The sequence below is a fragment of the Lasioglossum baleicum genome, chromosome 10 (genome assembly GCF_051020765.1).
Source record: "Lasioglossum baleicum chromosome 10, iyLasBale1, whole genome shotgun sequence".
In the NCBI taxonomy this organism is placed as follows: domain Eukaryota; kingdom Metazoa; phylum Arthropoda; class Insecta; order Hymenoptera; family Halictidae; genus Lasioglossum; species Lasioglossum baleicum.
In genome coordinates this window covers 4,900,773-4,920,789 of record NC_134938.1, presented here as the reverse complement: position 1 = coordinate 4,920,789, position 20,017 = coordinate 4,900,773, and the positions used below count along the sequence as shown (strand labels likewise).

The following is a 20,017-nucleotide window of genomic DNA, read 5'->3' as shown; positions in this document are numbered from 1 at the left end:
GAAATGGTACACAATTGGTCTGAATCTCGAGGCGTCAGGGGATAATGGCGGCGTTCTCCGTTCCCCAGGAACGAAACGTCTCCCTTCCGGATATCCGACCGCGAATAATTCAGCGCCGCCGTGATTGATTTACAGCTCGACGAGAATCTCCTGAGAAACGAATGCAGATTCTCCGATTCGGAACAACGGTAAATATAGTCGACGGTGCGACTCGAATTTCGACGAAGCTTCATCTCGTGCTCGATCGTTCTTTCATTCCAAGCGATCTTCTGTCCCTTATTCAATTCGTATTATTGCGAATAGTTTCCTTGCTCGACGGCGAATCTTCATGCGAAATAAGAATTGTCTATTATTTCTTGATAATAATGAAGTTCGAGATTGATGCTGAAAATCACTGGGGCCCAGGAGAGATATTTGCATAGATATTCGAGCAGTCCAGAAGCGAAGACGTTTAAGATCTCCCACCCGATCTAATTCAATTACACGAAGTTTCCTGCCCGTTCGTTGGAACGCTGCACGTTATTGCAGCCGCTGCTCTATCGTAACAAAAGATGCATCTGGCAAGTTTCTTTCCGCAAGTCTTTCTCCATGAACGGTACGTGTCGCTGCATAGAATTCTACGTGCTAACGGAATCTCGTTGAATCCCACGGAGGCACTGTGGACGCTACGAGTGTCCCGCGAAATCTCGATTCATTCACGGTATTCTCTGGAGGCGAGCCAGTTCCCGTAAAAAAGTTCTCAAGACACCCGGAGCACGGTGCGCAGCTCAATCTCCAGGACGTTTACAATTGCGTCCTTTATTGTTCGCCGTTGCTACCGAGACTTCATTTAATTTCTCGAAACGCGAGCAGAATTAGACTATTCCATTGGCCTAATTTTATTTCCCCGCACCTGTTTACGCGCCGCGTTTCCATTAGTTTCGCCACCAAGAACTATATCATTCATGATTATCGTTCAAAAATAGCTTTCAACTTTTACACAGACCTCGGTTAATTTTTGGAGTGGCATTTTCGTTAACAGTCTTTTAGCTCACGATTACCCTTTAAAAATAGTCCGTAAAGACTTTTCATTTTTGGAAACGCGAGCGGAATTAGACTCTTCCATTCCATTAGCCTAATTTCATCTTCCCAGACCGTTCGCGTGTGCCATTCTCATTATAACAGCTGAAATTTTGTGCAAAAATTGTGACACGATTATCGTAAAGATAGTTGGTCGCTCGTCGAGTTCGAACGAGGCTGGGAAATAACGTTACGACATAGTCTATTTTGTCTCAGGACCTTTCTCCTGCCATTTTTCTTCATTCAAGTTTGATTAAGTTAAACGTAACTTTAACTCCAACTTAAACTTCTCCCTGTTTCTTGAGCTTCACCTTCTCCAGCCAGGCGGTCGCATATTTTTGTTCCAGCGACAGTGTGAATTAAAATTTATCGCTCCAAGAATTGTCAGCTTACGGAATGTTCCGGAAACGCGTGCGTTCTCATCTTACTTTCTTTAACCTGCCTTTGTCCCTTCTCCGGGTTAACAAAATTCTTTCCAAGACTTCTCGTTCAACTGTATTCACATTTCAGTACTTTTAACTACGTAAAAGCTTGAATACTCGTTTCCGTCTTCGTTCAATCAGGAGATGAAATATCTTCAGCAACAAAATCATTGAAATTGAATAAGGAATAATTCAGAATTGAATAAGGGACTAGATAGTCGCACTTTATTGATTTATTTCAACTGTGCAGAATATTTATTTTCGACAAACTAGGAAGCCGGATGTTTCAACAATAGCGTGTCAGAAAATGCGAACACTCAATACGCTCAGGTATAAAAGACTCTTCGAATCTTCTATTTGGATGACTCTATTTTAATCCACCTCGCGTACCATTTTTATTTTTATTCCACACATCTGGCTATAACCGTCGGACATCAAAAATAATTAATCGATCGTAGAAGTATTATTATCAATTAATTATTAACGTATTTTTAATTTAATTTTAACGCATTTTAAAAAGAGACTATTTTCATCAACAATAATTTACCAGATTCTCTGTTCAGAATTTTCAGGACGACAGATGAGAAGGTGTTTTCATTCATCACAGAGTTGGGCAAAGATTTAACCAACGATTGACGATTAAATTTCTACTTCAATCGTTAAACGCAATTAACAAGTAATCTCCTAGTTTAGTCGTTAAAAAATTGCGGTCAACGATTAAATACTTATTAATCATTAATTGCGATCAACGATTAAATACTTATTGATCGTTAATTATGGTCAACGATTAAATTTCTACTTTAGTCGTTAATTGATCGATGATTAACTGCTGAAATTTCGAAATGAAATACGGAATCAAAACTGCATGGATACTGGAAAAAATCTAAACTGAATTTAGGTGTACATATTGTCATTTGGTCTATACATATGTAATACAAACTCTGTTTACGTGCTTTTATGTTTTTTTTCGATGGTTTCTTTTTGTAATAATCAACGATTGACGATTAACTTCATCAATCGATTGAATGAATCGTCAATTTCTCGATGATTTCTTTTCTTAATCAACGATTGACGATAAAAATCATCAATCGATTGAATCAACCGTCGATTTTTCGATGATTTCTTTTTTTAATCGTACACATCAATCAATCAATCATGATCAAATTTCAATCGATTAATGCCCAACTCTGATTCATCATGTGTTTTCATTCATGATGTTCTATCTAAATAAAATAAGAATTTGATTCAAAGCGAACTATGTCTGGTGTTGTACGAATACAATGTTTTAAATTCATAATTCGATAATTGTAGAATGACCGCAACACCAAATGACGAACCAGCAGGCAATAATGGTACTCCTCGCATAACATTTGCGTTCGATAAATCGGACAATGTGCAACAACCTAATAATTCCGTATAGAATTCCAGAAAGGGGTTGTTCCCATTCACTGGATGGAGAACGCCAGCCATCTCGAGCCGCTCCAACCCGCTGACCCCGAGCGACGCTTTGAAAAAACGAGCACCACGACAATTCTGCCGACTTTTTGCTGTTATTGACATCGCCGGTGGTATGCGCCCCTAATGTCAGAGCCGCCCGGCACGTTCCGCCAATTACGAGAACAATCGATCGGCCGACCGAGCCTGATACGTGTGCTCGGGCCCGACCAATTAACGGGGCACTCTCGTGTAAACGCTGGAAAATTTCACAATTTTCAGACATTTTGCTCAAACCTATCTCTCGCCTTAGAATATTTTCAATTCTCTTTCTAATTGATTCTCTCGGCTACTCATTCGAGTTAAAGTATCTCCGAGTGCAAAGGGTTCAACGAAATACGCCGTAGCTGGTCAGACCCGGGCCTCCACGGTTTCGTGCCGCCACTGCTTGGAACCCGCTCGCCGGATTGCGAGCAATGCGCAACCCCGTCTTTGTCCCTAATATACTAACACCGATCTACACACGATAATTAATTGCTAGCCTATGCTTTAGAGTATTATACGCCTGCGAAGTCTTTAGATACGGAAGCATATACTTTGGACGTGTGTACGACGCGACTGTTTTGTGTTGCGTCTGTTTCCAATGTGTGTAGCCGTGTTCTCGCCAGGCTGCTGATATCCTCACGCATATTCTCCTGAGAACTCTTTACTCATCCCGAATCCAATAAACAGATCAATGTTCATATTAAGAAACAAATTAGAAAGAAAATTGACGAGATTTGAATAGATCCAGCTTCGCGGATCCTCAAAAGCATTCTCCTCGCGAGGGTCGAACATGGTGAAACGAATTTGAAACGCTTTGTTGTCTCAAATCGCAGCAGCGTGATATTCGGAGAATCCACGACGCTCTACCGCTAAATTGTTCTCGTGTCCCATAAAGGAGTTGAATTTAATAAAACGTTTTTTTCCTCATCCAAAGACGCATCAGATTAATCTCGACGGAAATTGTACGGTCACCATTTTTATCTTATTTGTGTTTGAACGTTCATGTTATTTTCATTCGCTGAAAACAAGGAAATTGAAACAGCGAATGCGTTTCACGCGTTTAATATAACGAACTTTCCACGTAAATTTCTATTTCCAAGAGCAATATTTAAAGAACGGAAACGTCGCGCGGTTTTACGATATTTTCATTAAAACATTTCGCAAAGCATACATGTGGGCACGCGGGTACCCGGTCGAGTTGGATTGAACAAACACAAATTCGGTTCGCATAGATCAAACGGTAACAGTGGCGGGTCTGCATAGTTAGCCTTTACAACGAATGGACAGCCTGAACGAATAATTCCCATCCCGAGAAACGATTTCTAACGATGTAAAAAAAAAAAGACGAAGAAGCTGCGTGATTATCAGCAGCCCGGTGTGGTTATGAATGTTGTTCAGCCACGGTTTCCTGTAAAGTACCTTAAGAAATATCTATCGCTATAGTGTCTTTAGTTTTTAAGCCTATCGTACGTGTTAGGAAAATTCGTTTGACCGTTCCCACACTGAGAACCGGTCGGAAAATAATATTACAGCTGGACACTGCACCGCGTGTCGCAGAAGAGACGCGAATCGAACGAGCAGTACGCGTTACTGCGGAATATTCTGTCATCCGACGGTTTTGCACCCGGTGTGCGTGTATCTGGGTTTGAAACGAAATTCCGTAGCGCTTTTTATAAATTGAAATTCGAAGAGAAAATTAATATAGTTGTTCATAACATATTTCCCAGTCTGTCCCGTCAATTTTGACATTTTCCGAACAAGTACCTGAATTCTATCTTTGAATTTCAATGCACCGAACTTTCCGAACCGATACGCTGGAAAAGGAACAAGGTGGTCGAACTGGTGATTCGTTGAACGCAGAAGAATTGATTAGAGATCCTTGTGGCCCGATACTTTAGCGCAACACGGTATGTATCACGGAAGGAGCGGATTAATCGTCGCGCGATAAAACAGAAATTCATATGTGGTCGGTGTGTGCTCTCTGTGCGCCTGTTCTCTCTTGTGTCGCGCGAATGTCTATACATATCGTGTGCGTGCGTAAATACGTATACATATATATATTTGTATATATGTATACAGCGTGGTTCACATAAACGTGGCCACCTAAATATGTCCCTCAGCTGTCGTGGTACAGAAAACTTCTCGTATGATTGTACACAATTTTTCTGAAATTGTGCAAAATGTAAATAAATGTAAGAAAGACGATATAGAATAAAACTGATCTGGGTTGAAAGAAACGTCTTGATTTGTACACAATCTGACTTACGTCGTGCAAAATGGAAATAAATGTAAGAAAGATGACATAGAATAAAACTGATCTGGGTTGAAAGAAACGTCTTCATATCGGAATTAAACGGTAGAAAACACTTCGTACGATTGTACACAATCTTTCTGACATTGTGCAAAATGTAAAGATGACAAGGAATAAAACTGATATGGGTTGAAGAAACGTGTCGATTTCGTAATTAAACGATTTCGGTAGAAAACATTTCGTATGATTGTTAACGATCTGTCTGACAAATGTTTCTTCTATCGATCGTATTTGCTGATAATAAATTTTTAAGTGTTTTAATCTAAATCATTTAATATTCTATTTTTTCCAAAATTACAACATATTGTAATTTACAGACGCGACTCAAATAAATCTTGAAAAAGATCCAAACTGGGATCGAAACGTTGATTTTGTTTGACAATTAGCAAAGTTGCTTTATAATTTGTAATAAACGATCGAACCCCGTTGCGCCGAAAACATTTAAAAATGTATAATCTGTCTGACATTGTGCAAAATGTAAAGATGACAAGGAATAAAACTGATCTGGGTCGAAGAAACGCGATGATTTCGGAATTATACTATTTCGGTAGAAAACACTTCGTACGAATGTACACAAGTTTTCTGACATTGTGCAAAATGGAACCAAACGCAAGAAAGATGACAAAGAATAAAACTGATCTGGGTCGAAAGAAACGTCCCGATTTCGTAATTAAAATAGCTTCGAGTCAAAGGATTAAAGTTTGAAATTGATTTCGAATAGATGAAAACGCGATTTTGAAGGAGATATGTACATTTTCGTGGCAGCATTCAGGTGGACCGCCCTGTATATGCAAGCATGTATACATACACACAGGTGTGTAGCTGCGCCCGACGGCGTATCAGTTCGATTACGGAACTATTGCGGACATATCGTGTTATGCCGAACGGTTATCGGTACCCGGAACGCGATCGATCGTTTCGAGATTACGAAATGGTATGTACGTCCGAGGACGAGTACGAGGAAAATCTTAGCACGTGAACTACTCAGCGCGTTTCCGGCGATTCGACGACGAGCCTATTCAAATCCTGAAGCCGGGCACGCCCCGTCGACGTCGGATTCTGTTCTCTCGATCGGTTCAGGACAACTGTCCACCCCTGCCAATGAACATTCCCCTGCCAATCCTCTCAACCTGTTGTACGAGCAACAACGGCGGAACAATGTTCTCATGAAAATTCCGTGCATCTAGTATTAAGATGGATTTATGTTCATCCGACGATCCTCTTCGCTTCCCGTTAGCGACATTTTTGACGAATTATCTGGACGGTTTACAGTGTACAGGATCTGTGTATACTGACTGTTCGGTCACTAGGTATTCTACACGTGCGTGTCAAAAAAGGACGACCGTTCTCAAAATATGATTCCCGGTGTCTAGAAAAGGGCGCGCTAAACTCGGGTTCCCGTCTAAAAGGTTCTCGTAATTGACAATGCTTTAGGAAGCGTCTCAAAAGGACTAGAAGTATGTCGTGGAGTCAGAGTCGCCAGATTAAGACTCGTCTCCCCACTCTAATCCCCTCTCTTCCGTCACGGATCGCGTTGGCAGAGAGAGAGGGGGTAACTGTATTCCCCTGATCTGGGGACACTGGTCAGAAGATCGGGAGTCTCCCTACTCTACCGCTCGGCCACGTGACTAATCCGGTGCAGTTAGAGAGAGGGAATTCCCCAGATCTGGCGACTCTGCGCGCGGTGTGCCGTGGGGGTGATTATTTCTCGGGCAACATGCTCACGGCTCCAGGATTTTGCACGCGACTACGCACCGGCTGTCCTAACTCACCGGAACTAATCTCTATCATCCTATCAGCCTATATAATGTGAACTAGTTACGAGTAACTACAAGATGCACGACAACGATCGTTAATCTCATCGCTCTTCGTTGCTCGTGCGACTTTGTCGAAATCTGCTCGCAGCTGTCGGAAGAATACGAAAACGAAAAAACCGTGTGTTTCAATCCCCGGTTCATCGGATCGTCGATCCGAAAATAGTCGCGAGACGACAGAGCCACGCGATGATATATCTCAGTGTACGCGCGTGTATCGTTCGCGACCGTTTTAGGCCGAAATCGTTTCCCCTTATTCCTCGGTCTTATACGGAGAACGTAGCGAATCTAGAGTATTGTCCATGATTAGTAGAAGAGCGCGACGTCACTTTTACCACGCCCACGTTCAGGAAGAAAAGAGTATCTCTAAATTGACATAGTCCCGAGGAAAAGCTGGGACACACGCTAGTCCCTCTTCGAGGATCTACAAAAAGTTCTGATCGATGCGCTTCGGAGAAAGAGCATTCCCCGAAGTGTTTAAATAGTAAAAGGGATTGGTACAAAGGTGCAGTGGCCTGGATTGCGGACTTTCGTGCGGAGAGTCCCCTTTCACGGGCTGCGTCAGCGAAATCAGAATAAAGTTGGAAGTAAATGCGCGGGCGATCTTCGCGTAACGTGGGAAAATTTTCATCGAATTTAAACAGACTACCCTTCTGCGACGGGCCGGCCGCGTGACGCCATTTCCCCTGGACCGGCGACTCTGCTAGGGAGGAACGACGCTCGAGAAATATCAAAACGAACGCAACGTGTTAAATATATTCCTCGATGTACGAGCACAATACGTTTCCATTCGGTGACACGTCGCACAGCCTGGACCAAATTGCCACTTCCGCCACCCCGTATTTTTGTATGCATTTGCATATCTATGCGCTGCGTTATTGGAAATCGCTGTCCCCGTTATGCAAGTATTGCTGCGGTTGTATACAACGTGGTCATCTCGAAATCGCATAAACTATCCGTAAAAATACATTCTTGACGTTAAACGGAAGCAGCGTCGTTTAATAAATTATTATTTTATGGTTTTAATCACGCGAAGATCGCCTGCACGGAGAATCATATCCCATGTTCCCACGTATTTTATAAACGGCACGAATGCACAAAGGTCCGCAGTCCAGCGATAACTTTCAGCGATCGAATGTGTATTTCCACGCTGAGCCGACTTTCCGCCATCTTGTTCCTCCACATTCCGCGAGCTTTTCTCTCTCCGGTGGGAGATCGTTATTTTTCGATGTGCACGATGAACGAGATTCTGAGCCGTGCCTGCGCGATTTCTTTCGCTTCTGTTCACCCGATTCCGCATCCCCTGACTCGTCCATAGCTGTAGAGAGGCTTTCGAAATGTAAACGCGCGGTTTGTGCTACTCGCGTGGCGTCTAAAGACCCCGCGGATAATTCGGAAGAGATTACGTTCGTCTCGAGTCTTAACGTTACGGCGGATCCGAGATGTGCGACTCGAAGCGAAATATCAACATGGTTCCCGATTGCGTACGCTGATCGTTTCAATTTAGGTGAACCACTCTGATGTAGAGTCGCCAGATTGAGACTTGTTCCCCTTCCACCATGCTATTCCCCTATTTTCTCTTCCAATTCTGACAGAGAGAGGGGGTAATTGTATGAACTGGCGACTCTCCTAATCTCTGAATTCTTTCTTCTCCGGCTTGTCCTGCAAAGATACCTCTAGCAGAAACGTCGTGGACCAAGATCACCGGTCAGCTTCTCTTCGGGAACGTTAATTGACCGCGCAGGCACACGGCTGTCGATAATACTAACCTTAAAGCGTATCGATTATTAAAGCACCATCTAAGTAGTTCTAGGATCTATGAATTAAACAAGCCTCGTTTAGTAGACGGCGGTGTCCGTAGGTTCGCCGCCGTCGAATTAACCCTACCCGGTTCTCGAAATCGATCGTCGCCGATCGCGACTACCGATCGATGCTTAGTCGTGCGTTCTCGCCAACCTTCTACGAGTATATTGCTTGGCTGAGCGTCTCGGCGACGCTGCACTTGTTGAATTGACTAGTACGTATCGCTGTTTAATACATGGTTTGCGAGTTTACAGATCGGTCCAACGCGTCGCTCGTCGGCGCTCGTCGTCCCGACAAAGACGTCCGGGACGCGATCGCACCGGAACCCGTAGAGGCAAAGCTTCACTTCCGTCTCTCCATCCATCTTTCTTTTTCTCTCTCTCTCTCTTTCTTATCGTTACCTTAGTATTGACTGGTAGTGTGTGTTTGTACGTGTCACGCTTAGACCTTACACGCGGCATATGCTTAAATTCGTAGGTTTTCCATTTACAGTTCGCTAGCGTAGAGCGTACTCGTTACTCGCCGTCCCGGCGACAACCAATCGAAAGCTCTCGACGCCGGAAATCAAGCTGTTACGCTGCAAATAAATCCGTCAAAGACAAGCGACGCGACAGCCCGAGAACTCGTCGACGATCTCGCAATTTTCGAGATTGTTTTCGTTTCGTTTCGGCTACGTTTCAGCGAGATCGAGCGACGTCTGTCTCGGTTTTTCGAGCGGGTTTGCGTCGTTCGTCCTTGCAGCTTAGGTTACGTAGGAGGACGCGACGTCAGAGCCTGTCGAGGTCTCTCGAAACTGAAGTGTCTCTGGTGTTCTGTTTCTCGAAACCGGTACAGTCGGGCTTTAATTGTATTCCGACTTTGGAAGAAGCGAAAGATATCAGAAGTGATTTGCGACCTCGACAGGCGATCTCCTCAGGGTTCGCTCTTTGATTCGCAAACGACCAGTACACAGCAGAAGAAACATGTCGCGGAGAAATAATGATAGATAGGTCTGTCGAAAGCGTGTACGCAATAATTAAACCTACGACTTCACCCAACCCCCGAATCTCGAGTACGCCTTACAAAGGTTTTCGTGTCCTCACTTAATCATGATACTCACTGCCGTGGGTCCCTGAGCGATAGCAGTTTCCTTAGAGGCCTCCTCGACCCCCTTGAGCTTCTCCTCGGCCTGGCGTTCCTTCAACGCCTTCAGTAGCTTCCACTTGGATCCAGGGGGGCCAGGGCTGACCTGGCCCTCCTTAAGCGTCGTGTCCGAGCTACCGCAGGACGAGGAGTCGATTTTGATTTTCGGCAGGCTCAAGGTCGCGGTAGTTGCCGTCTCGGCGCTACCGGCTCCGTCGCGTTCGAGGCCTTCAAGGACAGTGCTTTCCGAATCCCAAGCGCCCGGGATGCTGACGGACACCTCGCTAGGTGGTACACTAACGCTACCTTCGCGAGAAAGGGATTCTGAACCGGGATGAATTTTTTCACCGTGTCGTAGGGTCGAGCCGCTCGAGCTCCGTCGAGACTCTTGTTCCTCGATGTCCTTCGGGATGATTTCTTCCTCCTCCTCTTCGTCCATCGACTGTACGGGACTATCGGGGCCCGAGGTCTCCCCCGAAGAGCCCTCCTCCATCGATGAGGGCGGCTTTTCCTTTCTGATCTCCTCCTCTTGCGCCCACGTATGGTAATCGGTCACTCTCGCAAACACCTGTTCGATACTCTCCGCAGACTTTCGTTTCGGTATCGGCTTCTCGTCCCGGTACCTGTCTCTCTCGTCTATCCGACGATCCTTCGAGATGGTTCCGTTCACCTTCGGGGTCGTCCTCTGTTCTTCCTTCTCCTCTTTCATCTCTCTCGGTTTCACGGTGGCCTTCATCTTCAGCTCCTTCAGTACGAACGACATTTTCTCCTTGACCGTGTCGTCCGGTCGATAGTGCTCCGGCTCTTCGGGTTCCTCGACCAGAACCTCGCCCATCTCGACTTCGATCTGCGATTGTCTTTCCATCTCTTCCAGCTTCCTCAACTCGTACCGATACCATTCGTCCTCGGAATCGATCGAATCCTCCGTACTTTGCCGCCTGGAGGAGACCCTCGACGTGCTTCGGTAGGAATGCGTGCTACGGTTGTCCTCGTCCAGCTCGCCGGGTCGCGATCCCGTCCATGGAATTTCGAGGGATTGCTGGTGTCGCGGCAGGAATCGGCTGCCCATCGACAAACCTCTCGTGCTGGACGCGGACGGGCTACCTTCCGACGGCGGCGCTTCCTCTGATATGCTTGTCACCAACTCCGGCAATCTGGTGCTGCTCGATTTCTCGCTCTTCTCGCTCTTCTCCGACATGTCTTCGGGGTACTCGAAACTGGTCTCGAGCGTCTGGACGGTCCCCTCCTCCGATTTCTTGTCGTTCCCGGAATCCTCGCTGGGCGGCTGCTCGTCGGACACCGTGGAAGATTGCCTCTGTCGATACTTGCCCAGCGCTCTCGACACGGCGAACTCCATGCTAGAACCGCCCATCAAAGTCACCGGCGGAAGCTTAGGCGCCTTCTCGTTGGGAGCTTCGTCCGAGCTGCCCGTCGATTTCTTCAGTTCGCCGACAGTTTGGAATATGGAAGATCCTCCCGAACCGGACCCAGTGCTCTTTCCCGATGTCTCCTCTTCGAAACCGCCCATTTGATCGATATCGTGATCGATGTCCCTCTTCTGATCCTTCTCTTTGCCCCAGCCGTCCTGCAGAGCCTGCTGTTGCAGTTGTTCCTGATGCTGCTGTATCTGCTGCTGCATTTGTTGTTGAAGAGCTTGCTGCTGCATTTGCTGCTGCAGGAGCTGTTGTTGTTGCTGCTGTTGCAAGTATTCTTTTTGCTGTTGCGACAGCTGCGTCGGCGGCTGTTGTTGTTGCTGCTGCTGCTGCTGCGGCAGCGGCTGTGATACCGGTTTCCGTTTCGTGCTCGTTGTTTTCACTTTCGCGAAGAACGGCTGGTCCTGGTTCGCGTCCGACATCACGCTGTCCTCATCCTCCGAAAGGCCGCTCTGTCTGCCGCTGCTCCACTCGGTCTCCGATTGCTCGGGATCGGACAACGACTGCGTCTGATGGCTTCGTCTCTTCGCTTTCTGCAAAATGCCCGACACCGTCGACACCAGCGTGTGTTTCTTCTTCTTCCTCGCTGTCTGACCTCTGCCGCGTCCTCTGCCCGTGGCCACCTCCGCAGGAAGTCTCTGCTGTTGATCCTGAGGCCCGTCCAGGTCCTCCCTCCTGACACCGCCAGGCAACGAGTGGCTTCTATGTCTCTTACTCAGGTGTAAGTCTGGCAACCAGTTGCTCATCGAGCTCATCGCGTTCTTCAGAGAAGATCCCCGTCGGATCTTCTTCCCAGCCTTCGCGTTATCCGCCTCGTGATCCTTCAAGTTCGCCGCGATGCTGATGTACCCCGACTGAGACACAATCACGCTAGACGCGTCGTAATACTCGCTCGGCTGGTGCTGGGATTGATCGATCGACACCCGGCCTGTGTCGTGGTCCTGGATGTACTGGTGCTCGCGTTGCCACTGCCTCTGGTAGCCATCGGCGAGTTGTGCGCTTTCCGAGCTGCTCAGTCTTTGATTGTACGGTTGGTACTGTTGCTGGTAGGCCTGCGGGTAGTTCTGGTTCACGTAGGTGTGATGATAGGCCGGCGGTTGAGGATATCTTCTGTCGGTGTACGGACTCTGCGCGTAGCTACCGTCCGAGGTCAACGATCGGATGCTCGAGGACGTGGAGTCGTGCGGTATCTGTTCCTCCATCGAGTTCAACCACGAGCTCTCGTTCGTCTCCGTTCGGGGGAGATTCGCGCTGGTCGGATAATAGGACAAAGCATCGGTGATATTGCCTGTGGGGAACATTGTGCGGTACATCGCGGCTTTGTAGCTCTCGTGGTTCGTCAGACCGTCCGAGTACGCGGTGCTTCTGAACGGCTTCTTCATGTGGCTGACCGCGCTCGATTCCGTGTACTGCACGGGGCCGAAGTTGTCTTGATAGCTATTGTACGGTTCCATCGCGTCCGGATAATAAGCGGTGATCGTGGTCTTCGGCCCGTAATTGCCGGAACCGCTGGTGTACACGCTGGTGATCGCTTGTTGTCGATTGCTACCGGCCACGGAGTAAATAGCCGGTTGGTCCGATCTAAACACATAGTCGAGCGTGGTCCCGACTGGCACGCTGTCGTAAGTATGTTGTAACGTTTGCTGACGACCTCGCCTCTTCGGGCTTTGGCAGGTCGTCGCGACGGGCGCTGGTGGAGGCACGAAGTTGTACTCTTCCTTGGTGGTCGGTGTCTTGATAGCAGCGTAGTTCGACAGATGATTCATCGCCAAGGTGTACGAATGACTGGTTGCCGTGGCTGTAGCGTTGGCGAACGCGTCTCTGCCCTCCGGCGTATCGTACAACGGCTCCTGCGTGATCACGGAGGACGTGGTTTCCGGAAGAGGAGGGATCGGGCTGGCGGGTCTCGCCGTGGTGGTGCTCGGGATGAGAGTTGTTCTCGCGTGATCCAAGGAATAAGAGGTGAGCATCTTGGTGATCGAGCTCTTCGGAGAACTGGGCGACTTGTCCAAGCTGCTCCATCCGCTCATCGACGACAGGCCGGAGTCGGACTTCGCCGCGACAATGTTCACCGCGCTCAGTGGCTTGACGGCGTGTTTCGGCGACACTCGCGGAGATTTCGGTGAATGCGGAGCTCGCGGGCTCAGACGACCCTGCTCCATGGACACCAGTTTCTCGGCGTTCCTCAGGAACGTAGGGCTCTGCGAGCTCTTCGCTTCGGCTTCCCTCTGATCCGCCCCTGGCATCAGGAACGTATCAGTGGTGTCTCTGGGCGCAGGCGGAGGCGGCGAACTCGGCGATGGGCTCGGTGGTGTTCTGCTCTCTTGGAACTCCAAATTCAGTCGTGCTGCGCTGCCGAAAAAATTGTCTTGTCTAGTCCGAAGACTTTGCACGCTGTGGACGCTGTGCACGCTATGGACGCTGCCTGCCGATAGAGTCGGCGATGGAATCTTCTCGGCGGTGGTGCTGTATATAGTGGGCGAAGCGCAAGTGACCGCTACGAAGCTCTCAGCCATCAGATCGGTCAGTTCTTTGTTCTCCGCGTAGCCCTTCGCGAAACTGCCGACGTCTATGGGCAACTGGATTACCGGCTCGGGGCTCTTCTCACGCAAGGTGGACGTGTAGCTGAGTCTAGGTGGTGTGTAGGTGCTGGAGATCGAGTCCAAGTTCGTTCTGGATGTGGACGTCAGTCTGGGTGACATTGATCTGGTGGTGAAATCGCCGTCGGTGGCCAGACCGCTGTCGGTGCTGACTCTAGAGATCGATCTGCCGGTCGATCCAGGGCTCTTCGAGAAGGTCCAACTGTCGACGTCGGTCTCCGCATAGATTTTCCTAAATTGTTCGTCTATGCTACTCGCTTCTTCAGCTAATTTTCTCGCTTCAGCTTCGGTGCTCTCCAACTCGTGCAGCTTCTCCAGAGCTACTTGATCGATCGAACTGAGCCTGGACAGCTGCGCCAAGTCTTGCTCGCTGACGCAAGGCGTGTTACCTCGGTAGCTCTTATAGTCAGCCGCGCTAAATACTTCTCCTTCGTCTTCGTCCGTTTCGTCCTTCTTGTCCGTCGTTGTCTCCTTGATCTCTTCCTTAGTCGGCTTGCTGGTCAGCTCCTCGAGTTCCTTGTCCTTCGTCACGGTCTTCTCAAACAGACTCGTGTCCACGTCCTTCTTGCCGTTGACGTCTTCGTCCTCCGCCTCTTCCCAGATCATCCCTAACTGCGACGTCGGTCTAGACGTGTCGCCGCAAATCAGGTCCTCCCTGTAAGCATTGTTCAGGCTCCTGTAGAACGCTTCGTCTGGAATATTACTCTCTTCCGCGAGAGTCTCCAGAGCGTCCAGGTTTCTGACGTTCCTGTGCATGTCGGTGACAACAGCGGTGGCCGTCGTGCTGTCCTGCGTGATTGCGTGCATCCTGGCCAACTCCTGTTGCGTTAGCTTGTCCCTCATCGACTCTTCGATGGCCATGCTCGCGCCTATGCTCTTCGCGATCGCGTCCAACTCCCCCACAGTAGTCTGTTGGCTAGCCAAAGTCTGCTCCACAACGCTGGCTGTCTGGTGGGCACCGTCGCTCGTGTAGAACTCGATCAGCTGACTGATCACCGTCTGTTGTTCGTAGAGAAGCCCCTCCAGCTTCTCCAGTCTCTCCCACATCTTTATGTACTCCTGGCTGAGAAGGTCCAACGCCCTCCAAGCGTATTTCAACTCGGTCTCGAGTATGTTCAACCTTGTACCGAGCCTCTCCATGTAGTCGCTGATCACGTAGTCGATGTTTGCGTCCGTGGCAGCAGCAGCAGCGGTGCTCGTGCTGTAGCTCGCCATCACGGGCGAGTGAGCCCTTGGGCTGGTTGGGGCTGGCCCACCCAGCTTTGTCGAGTCCATTTTCATCAAGTTCGCGCACGGATTACGCGGCTGTTCGGTTACCAGAGCCAACTAAGCTTCTACGATCCGACCCGATTCAGGCTCTCGATGATCCCCCGGGTGATTCATCGCGTGGATCCGCGCGACCAGGCTGTTGGCCAAGTTACAGTCTTCCGTGCGGCCCAAGGAGGAACATGAATGACGCTTGAATGTACCGAGCGGATGCGTTGGATGCTCGAAAGATCGAACGACACTCGAATGCACTGCCCCCGATCATGGTCTCCATGTCGATTATTCCCACAAAAACCGTTCACTTCCCTCAACACCTCTACCCGAACTGTACACTATATATTTTCTTTCAGGTTTTTTCTTCTTGTTGCGCGAATCTCTCTGTCTCGGTATCGTTTCACTTCTACGATACCAAAGCGTGATATATATATATATATTTCTTATATTGTCAGTCACTGTGTCTCTATACCCCCCGGATCGTTGATCTATGTTACCGCCCTTTTGTCCCCGGTCCTACACACTACGGCTGCATACACAAAGTTTGATAGTCGCCGATCTTGATGAACCGCTTGAGATCGCGCGACACTCGGCGAATGGCACTTCGTAACCAGTCTCGTGTGTTCATGCCGCTGCTGCTATCTGGAAAAGAGGAGCAAACGGATTGCGTGGCTTAGTACGAGGCTTCCTCGTACCGAGTCATCGCTGACAACAGTTTCCATAGTGATTGGACTTAGGATACTAGGTCTGTGTGTGTGTGTGTGTGTGTTCCATGCGAGACGCAGTGACTTCGTCAGAATATTTCCGACGTACGATCCACGAGACATACGTCGGCCAGGATCGAATCAACTTTCAATCGGAAACCTTGTAAAATTGTCCTCCTTTCATGTTAACTTTTGCAAAATAGCAGCTACTCTACTGTAACTGATCCTCGACCACTGAGATCTCCAGTCTCGCCGATGATTATGCTTATTGCGAGAACTTTCTGGAGGTTTCTGTGCTACTATTCCGCAAAAGCAAAGTAAAAGTTTCGTTGTTAACCCAGAAAAGGAAAGAAAACTCAAACAACAGGGTCGCCAGATCAATACTTGTCTTCTCATTTTGCTCTAACTCTTTCTTTGATCTAGCAACTTCTTCAGATCTTTTATGCAACTACTTCTGAGCAGAGTATGTTGGTCGAAGGACTGCACGTTGTAATCTGAAGTTGATCAAAGAAACAAAAAAAGAATTCTGATGTGACTGGCACACGATATCTAGCTGAAACCAGTGAAAATGAACACGCGTTCCCACGTTGCCGGAATAATAGCTAAACTATTCCCTGCGAGGCTTTCACGCATCCTAGCAACGCGCTCCTTAACCACCGCTGCAAGTAACACCTGAGTGCTCGCTTAATGGGTACCTAACTCGTGCTAGTAAGAAATCTCTGCATCCTGATTGAAGCTGCAACACGACTGCTGCAGCTCGACGATAAGACGGATTAGGATTTCGACGTTGGTGGAGGCAACGCGTTAACATGTCGACTGTATCGCACGTATGTATTATATAGCTGAAGAACATTTTCATCACAGAGAAGAAGATGTGGCGAGATAAGTTGCCTTGTTTTTCATGATTGCCACAGAAGATCCGCTCTGTTGGAAGCTGTGGTTCGCGGCTGAAATTTCTCGACGCCTTGTTTACCGAGGAAGATGCATTACCCGGCAGCCTCTTGAGAAAACACTGGCGTCGAGAATTCATTGGCGAAAAACAGCGGAGAGGGCGCGAAAGAAAATAGTTTGACCGTATAATTACTCATGCCGCTGCGTTGCTCCGCATTGTTTCAAAAGTTTCCTTCGCCGCGTCGCGCCGCAGCCGGTGTCGCGCTTAAGCTGCTTAATGCAATCATAAATTTTAATTTTCAATTTCGCCGCTGCGACGACCAGCCTCCCACCTCTTCCTCCCACCTCCAATCCCCTACCGCCCGTCCGACTCGTTTCTGCATCGTATCCGTCGCGCACTGTGCGAAATCCGCGCGAGAGACCGATGTCTAATTAATGAATTTGAATTGGAAAGTTTGAAGCGTCTTCGAGCAGAAGATGTCTCTCGTATAAACAATACTGCACTGTTGTTAACTAAACCTACCACGATCAGATCACCGATTTTACATTTCGCAGTTATGGAAATTATAAAAATTGCCACGAAGGCGGAGCCGCCATTTCTTTGAGGAGAAAGAGTAAACCGGTGCACCCTTGCAACGCTACTTTTCCGACATAATCACGGGCAGATTTCTTCATACAACTTGCATAATCAACGATCCGCAAACGAACGAGCCGGAGATTTGTTTCGGAGACTGGCATTGCCAACTCGAATCACGTTCCCGCAGTTCCGCGGGAGCCGCGGCTGGATTCTCCATAGTTATCCAGTTCATTACGGCTCGAAGAATCACGAATTCGTCGGAAAGTTCTCGCGGCAGTTTCGCGGATTAATGAACCTCGTCGGACGATGGTTCTCCAGCCACGGTCTCGCGATAACGAATTCCATTTTCATTTTTCACGTGCCCCGGAACTTTCCTCCCGCGAAAGCTGTTGGCCGCGTGAACCCGGCGGAGCGGAAAAGACCGTTTCGAACGGATTTATGCGAGTCCACGGGAGAACAATCGAGTGACCAGCGGCCATGTTTATACTCGTGTGCCTCCCTGGGAAACAATGCTCGCGAAAATCAAGTACGGGTCCGTCGAGATCAATTTTTTCGGGCTGTTTCACTGGACTGCTGATTTTAGGATTTACGCTGGTGGACAAAATGATAAGGCACCGTACACACACAAAATTTCATATATATGTCATGAAATATCAGTGGAATCGAATTATTAAGAAAGGAACAAAGGGTGTTGAGTCGTCGACAATGTGGTGGCGGTACAGTAATGATACGGGAAGGAATCGGCTATAGAGAAAAAATGGAAATAAAATTTATTCAGGGCCGTATGAATAGTGATGGTTACTTCAATTTAATCAAAGAGCAAATTGGAATATATGCTCGCAGAATTGCTGGCAGAAAATATATATTTCAGCAAGATAATGCAGCTGTGCATACTGCTCGCATAGTAAAAAATTATTTTCAAGCGGAAAATATAAAGGTTTTGAATTGGCCTGCAAGGTCTCCTGACCTAAACATTGTCGAGAAAAATAAAGGAGATATTTAGGTGGCCTCCTTCAGCTGAGACACCCTTTTTAAAAGTTAGTACCTTACTTTGTTGTATATTCACTTTCTACGTGTAAATGAATGTTCATTGCTAAAAATCTTGAGGTGCCTTATCATTTTGACCAGCAGTGTATCACAAAAATGGATCGAGTAGAAACTATCTTTCCTTATTTCCATCGTTCGCCTAGTGTTTACGAATTTCCTCTGGCCAATGTCGCGCCAAGGTCATGTGTAGTATTATTCCCGTTCGAATTCAATTCCGCGGAACAATTTCGTCGGAGGATGCCGATAAAAACGGAAGACATTGGACGACAGTTCCAGAAGAGAGAGAAATCTTACTGATATTATCATTCGTTCACAATAAAATGCCTGGGCGCGCTGCAGTTTTCGTAAAGACACGTATCAAGCACGCCGACCAGATATTGCTATCCGGTGCAATAATGGCCGCAGCGTCTTGGCGCGTATAAAATGGCGAATTCCTTTTGAAACGGTCGCCATTATCGGTCCCGCTCAGTTTTATGTTGAATCGAGCTGGCGTGGCGGTTCGGCGTCTTTTAACGGTCATTGTAAATACAATTCCATAAATGCTGTAAAAGTGAATCGCTGTCGGGTCGCTTTTGAAAAGTTTCTCGTTGGCCGTTCGTCGCCGATAATAAATCGATCGTTCGTTCGTTCGAACGTGGTCATCGGGATCCTTGAGATATTTTTTACCTGCTTACTTCGATGGCAGACGGGAAGCCAGACTTCGTGAAAAAAGATGATCGAAACGACGATATAAGTGCCTCGCTGCTGGACGAATCGTGGCTGCGCGAGAATCCTCTTTAATTCGACTTAAGCTAGTTTAAGTCTTAATTTAGTTGAGCATGGAACTCTGTAACCAATCAACGACGAATCCACCCGGTGACGTCAAACACCGGAGCCTCATTAGATCCGACGGAATTACAGTGGCGGACAAAAGAAACTTTCAAATTGCTATTTCTGTATACCAGTATTGGTTACTGTTGGATTGTTAGCAATAATATTGCAACTGCCAAGGAGCAGAAATGAATTTCGTTGTCCGTGAGAAACAATGCAGTTCTCCAACGTAAAATAACAAATCAGATGTCATCGTCCGATGGCCTGGTATTTCTCGTACGGCCAGGGCAATAAACGATGCAGCTTTTTCTTTTTCACCACTGCCACATGCTTTTCCTTCACTTCGAGTCCGCTAGCCGAATTGTAAAGACGTCTTTCCGCGCCGTTAAATATTAGGAGTACAAATAAGTCTCTCCGACGTTTGAAATCAGATAGTGTAAGACGTCATCTGTCAACAACATAATCTCGAAATAATAGCGATTGTGTATCAGCGTCGTATATTTTTTTCGTGCGAAAATGTCGAGTTTTCAGCCGAATAAACGTCATTTGCGGGAAGTTCCGATTTACTTCTTTAATTTGAAGAAATCTGCAGCTGAGGCGCATCGATTGCTTGTAGAAGCATATAGTAAGGCTGCATTAAGTGAGAGAAGTTGTCGTGAGTGGTTTCAAAAGTTTCCGAACGTTA

General features: G+C 47.5%; 1 protein-coding gene across 25 annotated transcripts in view; it reads right to left on the bottom strand.

Annotated features, from left to right (window-relative positions):
- Unc-13 (unc-13) overlaps nucleotides 1-20,017 on the bottom strand; it is a 697,844-nt gene that overhangs the window by 108,083 nt on the left and 569,744 nt on the right. For 8 of the 25 annotated variants that reach the window (XM_076431933.1, XM_076431934.1, XM_076431936.1 and 5 more), the window contains one exon: nucleotides 9,988-15,945. The exons of the other annotated variants lie outside the window; for them this stretch is intronic. In XM_076431933.1, the coding sequence (XP_076288048.1) occupies nucleotides 9,988-15,324 (5,337 nt within the window). In that variant the 5' untranslated portion in view covers nucleotides 15,325-15,945. The remainder of the gene's footprint in view (nucleotides 1-9,987; nucleotides 15,946-20,017) is intronic. 25 annotated transcript variants of the gene reach the window in all.